Source organism: Gossypium arboreum, chromosome 2 (genome assembly GCF_025698485.1).
Source record: "Gossypium arboreum isolate Shixiya-1 chromosome 2, ASM2569848v2, whole genome shotgun sequence".
In the NCBI taxonomy this organism is placed as follows: domain Eukaryota; kingdom Viridiplantae; phylum Streptophyta; class Magnoliopsida; order Malvales; family Malvaceae; genus Gossypium; species Gossypium arboreum.
The window spans coordinates 21,475,333-21,482,938 of record NC_069071.1 but is presented as its reverse complement, the minus strand read 5'-3'; the positions used below and the strand labels follow the sequence as shown (position 1 = coordinate 21,482,938).

Here is a 7,606-nt window from a genome sequence, read left to right as displayed (position 1 = left end):
CATCCTTGTTGGTTTGGAAGCTAGTATCAGTGTAATCTTTTACACTCAACTTTTCCTCACCTCCATATATAAGGAATGTATCCTTAGTGCTTCTCAAGTACTTAAGGATATTTTTAACTACAACCCAATGACCTTCATCAGGATCTACTTGGTACCGACTCATAATGCTTAAAGCATACGATACATCTGGACGAGTATATAACATGGCATACATGATAGACCAATAGTCAAAGCATATGGAATCTTACTCATATATTCTCTCTCTAGTGGAGTTGAAGGACACATTTCCTTTGAGAGTGATACCATGTCTCATAGGTAAGAATCTTTTCTTAGATTCTTCTATGCTGAATCTTTTTAGTACTTTATCTATATATGTACTTTGGCTTAGACCTAGAAGTCATCTTGATCTATCTCTATAGATTTTTTATTCCTAATATGTAATATAGTCTAGCCCAAATCCTTCATAGAAAAAGAACTTCCTAACCAAGTCTTAATAGATTCTAGGATAGGTATGTCATTTCCTATGATAAGTATGTTATCTACATACAGTACCAAGAATGAAATAGTGCTCCCACTAACTTTCTTGTAAACAAAAGGTTTATTTTCATTTTTTATAAAACAAAACTCTTTGATCGCATCATTAAAACAAACACTCTAACTTCAAGAAGCTTGCTTCAACCCATAAATGGATATTTATAGTTTGCATATCTTACTAGCATATTTTGGATTGACAAAACCTTTAGATTGGGTCATGTACACATCCTTTTTTAGTTTCCTATTAAGGAATGTTTTTGATGTCCCTCTTCATGAAATGCAACTATTGCAAGTAAGATTCGAATGGAATTAAACATAGCAATAGGAGAAAAGGTTTCATTATAGTCGACACCATGAACTTGTCAAAAACCTTTAGCAACTAATCGTCCTTTGTATGTTTGTACATTACCATCCATGTTGATTTTCTTTTTGAAAACCTACTTGTATCCTATGGGTTTAACCCCCTTCAGGTGGATCAACCAAGATCCATACCAAGTTTTCTAACATGGAATCCATCTCAGACCTCATGGCCACAGGCTATTTCTCAAAATCTGGGCTCGCCACCGCTTCTTGGTAAGTTTTAATTCATCTTGATCCATAAGTAGAATATCACCATATGTTGTAATGAGAAATCCATATCTCTCAAGTACATGGAATTCTCTTAAAGATCTTCGTGGTAGTTATGTTTCCAAAACAGTTTATTATTCCACAACAACTTGTGGAACCTATTGTTCAATATCTGATTCAGTGATTTGCTATTGTTCTTGAATTTCTCTAAGTTTAGTTTTTTGACCACTTTCTTTTCTAGAGACAAATTCTCTCTAAAGGAAGACTCTTGTTTAAGCAGCAAACACTTTGTTATCAATAAGATTGAATAACTAATATCCTTTAGTTTCCTTAAGATATCCCACAAAGATGCACTTTTTGAGATTTGGGTTCGATCTTTGTAGATGTTTGACGTTTAACATATGTTCACAACCCTAAATTTTCATAAATGACATACTAGGATGCTTCCCAGCCCACATCTCATATGGTTTCTTTTGAATTAGTTTAGATGGAACACGATTTAGTGTGAAGGAAGTTGTCTCAAGTGCACGTCTCCAAAAGGAAGTAAGATGATCAACATGACTCATCACTGATCAAACCATGTCCAAAAGTGTTCAATTTCTCCTCTCAAAATTTTCATTCCATTGAGGAGTACCATGAGGTGTAAGTTGTGAGGCAATCTCACAATCCTTTAAAAGCTTATCAAACTCTAAGCCTAAGTATTCTCCTCCTCGATCTGATCAAAGTGCCTTAATACTTTTGCCTAAATGGTTTTGTACTCCATTTTTAATTTCCTTGAACTTTTCAAGGGCCACAAATTTATAGTGCATAAGATATATATACCCATATCTATTGAAGTCATCAGTGAAAGTAATGAAATATTGAAAACCTCCCTTAACGTGTATATTCATTAGTCCACATACATCACTATGTATTAAGCCTAACAAATCACTGGTTCACTCACTTTTACTATTAAATGGGGCTTTAGTCATTTTACCCAACAAGCAAGAATCACGTATATCAAATTGTTTGAAAACAAAAGACTCCAAATATCCATCTTTATGGAGCTTTGATATGCGCTTCCCACTTATATGGCCCAAGCGGCAATGTCAAAGATAAGTTTGATTAAAGTCATTTGTTCTTGATGTTTTAGTATTTATGTTATAAATGGCATGTCTTGATCTAAAATGTAGAGGTCATTTACTAATTGTGTCGAACCATAAAAAACATTATCAAGATAAAATAAACAATAATTATTCTTAATAATTATCTCAAAACCAATTTTGTCTAAACAATAAATTTAAACAATTTTTCTAGTCAAACTAGGCAAGGATAAAATATGTGTTCCTACATCTAATGCAACAACTCTTGCTCTATTTCCAACTTATATGTCCTCATCTCCTTTAGCCAGATTCCTACTCCTTTGCAGTCCATGTACAGAGGCACAAATGTGATAACCACAACTGTTATTTAATACCCAAGAAGTAAACGTTGACTTCTTCAAGATAGGTACGACAATTCCTCTTCCAACTGTGGACGCTCTATTTTCCTTTGCCTTCTTAACCTCTTCAAGATAGGGAGGGCAATTCCTCTTCCAATATCTGGCCTTACCGCAATGGAAACATTTTCCTTCCTCAGCAATTCCTCCTTTAAGTTTAAATACAATATTTCCTTTGCTAGATTTAACCTTGCCATTGTTCTTAGGCTTTGCCCTAGCATTAAGTTTTCCCTTATTTTTATCCTTACGAACCATCAGAATAGGCTTAGGTCCAACCCTTTTCATGCTACTTTCAGCAGTTTGCAACATGCTAAGTAACTGTAGCAAAGTCTTATTAATTTCATTCATGTTAAAATTAAGGACAAATTAGCTAAAACTATCCTACAACAATTGTATGATGACATTAGTGGTCAATTCCACACCTAGAAGGAATCCAAGTTTTTCGAGGCTTTCAATATAGCCTATCATATTGAGAACATGAGTTCCCATAGGAGTTCCCCTCATGATTTTGCATGTAACACCCCTTACCCGTATTCGATGCTGGAATAGGGTACGAGGCGTTACCAGACATAACCTCACACAAACATACAAAATCGGGCAGTAAAATTTTGTTCTAATTAAGTTCATTCATACATATGCAATTTGTCCCTTATATAGGCCTACGAGGCCCAAAACATACAACGAGAGCGGTTAGGGACTAAACTGAGAACTTACGAAGCTTTCGGGAAAAGCTTAGAAAATTTCCATGAAACAGGGGCATACGCCCGTGTGGACCTAGGGGACACGCTCGTGTGCCTTCGACACGCCCGTGTCCTCAGGCTGTGTAACTCTCTGTTTATGACGTCAAGAAAAAAAATTAACCGCACGGCCAAGCCACACGCCCGTGTGTTAGGCCATGTGACAATTAAATTCTTGCGAATTAAGTGCAGACTTCGCATGCCCTAGACACACGCCCATGTCTCCAAGCCGTGTCCTTCACATGGTTGAAACACACGGCCGTGTCTCTGCCCGTGTGGCCAACACTTAGGCTATTTTCCAAGCCTTTTGTTACCTTTAATTCCTTACACACTTATACACATCCAAGACACATAACATATCATTAATTTAATGGTTAAGCATCCTCAAATAAGTCACAATTATAGCATTTTCACGTCATCATACATGTGTTTCACATACTCATGTTATACCAAGTCTAAACACATTAATTCACATTTATTTGGCCTTGTCGTTATGATTATTACTCATACCTTAATACCATGATTATCAACATACCAATTATTCTCAAGTTAAACATCAAACATTCATATTCAAGGCTAAATCATATCTTTGTAAAATGCCAACCTTTCACATTCGTAGAACAACATGCTTGCCTAAGACATTCCACACCAATTTCGTATGCAAAGCACTATTTACCTATTGCCATATTACACACTTATTCCATAGTTATAACTACTACGATTAAACATAAGGCATTCATTCAAGCATATATATATATATATACCATGACACTATCATTCATAGCAAGCAAGTATGATCACATCACACAGGGTCTTGGCTTACGCATGCACATAACCATATCTCAAGGCATTAACACATTGCACGAATAAATAGGTCTACAATCCCATAACCAAATATAAGCCACACCTCATTTCCATATACAAGTGAATCAATATAAGCTAATACATTTGGCCAAATCATACGAACACATATCACAAGAGACTAGATCTCTATACATGCCACTTACTCAAAAACACTTAGGATTTGTCAATACTCCAAATTGATAATTTGATAGTGTGATGCTATCTCCAACCCCGAGCCAACCTAACAACACTAAAAGAAATGGAAAGGAAGGGGTAAGCTTTAAATCTTAGTAAGCCCATATGAAAATAATAAGCATTTCATGCCATTTCTTTACTTAGATCAATAATGTAAACACAACATAACATAAATCACACATATTTCATGGATATATCTACATTCTTTCCATTCACAACTCTTACCACACATTTACCCTCCCATGTTGCAGCTTATGAACACATAATTTACATTATACCTCATTCTTATCACTCATTCCAAAATAATTCACCACAAGGTCATCAAGTATCTTAAACATATTGTAAATCATATCATGTATAATAAAGTCTTATAATGATGATTAATTCATTTACATCTTATCAAGATCTTATAATCATAACTTTCTCATGTACAACATTACCACTTATTCATCACATATTAAGCTTATTGATCATAAGTTTCGAGTACGTACCTGTGCCCACTTGCCATAGTAACTTACTTTCTTGTCTTTGACGTATTCATTAATATTACCCATTAAACTTCTCTTTGGACTACCTGTTGAACACTTGGAATACCATCGAATACATCAGAATCTCACACCTAAGTGTCCCACATATAGCCAACGCTACCTCATATCACATATCACATGTCGCTCGCTTTCAAGCTACTCACAGGTCTGCTCACTCGAGTTGTCAGTCAGGATGTAGCTACACGGGCTGTTCACACAAGCTGTCAAGTATCTGCAACACTTTCCGGACTACCAGCCACCAGTAGAACATACAAGACCAGCACCTGGAACCCCATAACATGTGTCACATATTGTGACAGCCCTAAATTGACCCTAGTCGAAAAGTGGTTTCGGGACCACAAGACCGAGTCATAAAAATAATTAACCATTATATTTGATGCTTATTATATGTATATAGGCATGTGTGAAAATTTCATGTTTGAATTTTGTTAATTGTAAGTGAATTTTGCTAAATAGGACTTGTGTGAGAAAATTTAGAAATGTGCTAGGCAAAGGTTAAAATGGCCTATTGATGCATGCTAGAAAATGTTGTCCTTGCATGTCAAAATACCCAAAACTTGGGATGGTGGCCGGCCATGCTATGGGTAAAAAGGTATTATAAACATGTTATGTTAGTGTTTCATGGGAGGAATGATAAAATAAGGAGCATGGTAATAAAATAATGAAAAGGAAAATGATGAAGAAAAAAAAAAGAAGAAAAAGTTCTCATGTTGTTCAACTTGGCCGAATAGAGGAAAGAAAAAGAAGGGAAAGAGCTTGGAGAAAATCGGCTATGGTGGTTCACTAGACTAAGGTATGTTGATGTTGTTCCATGAGATTCATGCATGTTTTTAGTTGTTAGCTTGAGTTCTACCTAGCCCATGGTTTAAATCTTTGCTATGAGATGGAGATGATATTCGGCCATGGGTGTTGTCTTCTTGGTTGGTGTTTGATGTTGTGGTGATGAGGCATGAAGATGAGTTAAGTTTCGGCTAAGGTGGACTTGTGTGGATGTCATTTGCATGCTAAGTGTGAAGCTTTGTAATGATACATGTGATGGTGATTGATGACTCTTGGATTTTCTTTTTAGCATTTTTGAGTTAGACATTAAGTTCTTTGTTTAACCCATGACCAAAATTGAAATGGTATGGTGTCTTGATGCATTCGGCCATGGTAGGAAGTAGATGAGAATTGGTAGTAAGGTGAAGTGCAAATGTTAGTACATGATTACTAGTGTATATATGTGTATTAGTCGAGTTTAGAACTTGAAACAAAATGGTATGTAGTCAATACAAGTAACCATATTTGTAGGAAGTATTAAGCATATAATCGGCCTCAACATAGACATGCATATTCGGCCACATGAGGTAGATTGGGGTTGCATGTATTCTGTTAGAGGCAAGCATATTGATGCTTTTATCTTGGCTTAGATAATCGGCTAAAAGAGAGTGTGGGCAAATATGTTGAGTTGATTCATGATTTCATATATATGTGACTCTAATGTCTAATGTATATATGGGTTAAGTACCTTGAGTTTCTCTTTTTGATGTTCAAATGATTAAATCAATTTATTTGTTAAATTAAGCTCAAGAGCAAAGGGGAACTAAATCCGATAAAGGGAAGGAAAAAGTGATCGAATAGCCGTCGAAATCATTCGACAACATCCGAGGTAAGTTTTCGAGTAATGAAACCTAGTTTACGATTTGATTAAGTCATGACGTATAATCATAACAAATATACGGTGATATAATGATTCTACTTGAATTATATGTTGAGTTAATTAGTCTATACGTATGATGGGTAGCCGTATGTGCATAGAGATCATGTCATAAAGCAAACCAAATCATGCTGTTTGTATGTGGCTATTGAGCCGAAAATGAGAATGCTTAATATTGACTTGTGTTTGAATTCTAGTTATGAAAATGAAATAAAGATGTGTCATGATTTACTGATATGTGCATGAATATTCGGATGATAACGGGGCTAAGTCCCGAAGGCATTTGTGCTAGTGACTAATTCCGGGCTAAGTCCCGAAGGCATTTGTGCGAGTTACTAATTCCGGGCTAAGTCCCGAAGGCATTTGTGTGAGTTACTAATTCCAGGCTAAGTCCCGAAGGCATTTGTGCGAGTTACTATATCCGGGCTAAGTCTCGAAGGCATTTGTGCGAGTTACTATATCCGGGCTAAGTCTCGAAGGCATTTGTGCGAATTACTATATCCGGGCTAAGTCCCGAAGGCATTTGGGCGAGTAGCTATATCCAGTTAAATCCCGAAGGTACTTGGTTTGGGAATGAGCGATCTTGCTGTAATAATTTCAATTAATATGCTCGTAAAATCCCAACGATGAGGTATGTTTCGTATATGCATTGGATTAGTTGATTCCTTTTAAATAGTATTCGCTCAGTCGATTAATGAGCTTCCGGCTTTTGGTTAAGTTGATCTCTTATGTATGAGTATAAGAGTTGGTAATGTGAAGTAGGTATGATTTCGAGAATGTGTGTATATGAAATTATCCGTTTAGTCATATGAATGCTATACTTCAATTGTGCCTAATTTCATTGCTCAAAACTTACTAAGCATTAAATGCTTATTCCGTTTCTTTGATTCTCTATTTTATAGATTTTGGTTCGTCAGCTATCGGACTCGGGATTGTCAAAGTCGAAGTCGTCCACACTATCAAAGCCCTTTTGGTACTCTTTTAGTTGAACTCTGCTAATGGCATGTAT

The 7,606-nt window shown here is 36.0% G+C and overlaps 1 protein-coding gene across 1 annotated transcript; it reads right to left on the bottom strand.

The window, feature by feature from the left end:
* Positions 1–2,464: 2,464 nt before the first annotated feature.
* Positions 2,465–2,926, bottom strand: LOC108466195 (uncharacterized). The gene has a single exon (XM_017766547.1). It carries the CDS (start codon positions 2,924–2,926, stop codon positions 2,465–2,467), a length of 462 nt encoding a protein of 153 aa, XP_017622036.1.
* Between the last annotated feature and the right edge of the window lie 4,680 nt (positions 2,927–7,606).

Excerpts from the sequence above, each read along its gene's own strand:
- LOC108466195 (XM_017766547.1), bottom strand. The coding sequence starts at position 2,926 with ATGAATGAAATTAATAAGACTTTGCTACAGTTACTTAGCATGTTGCAA.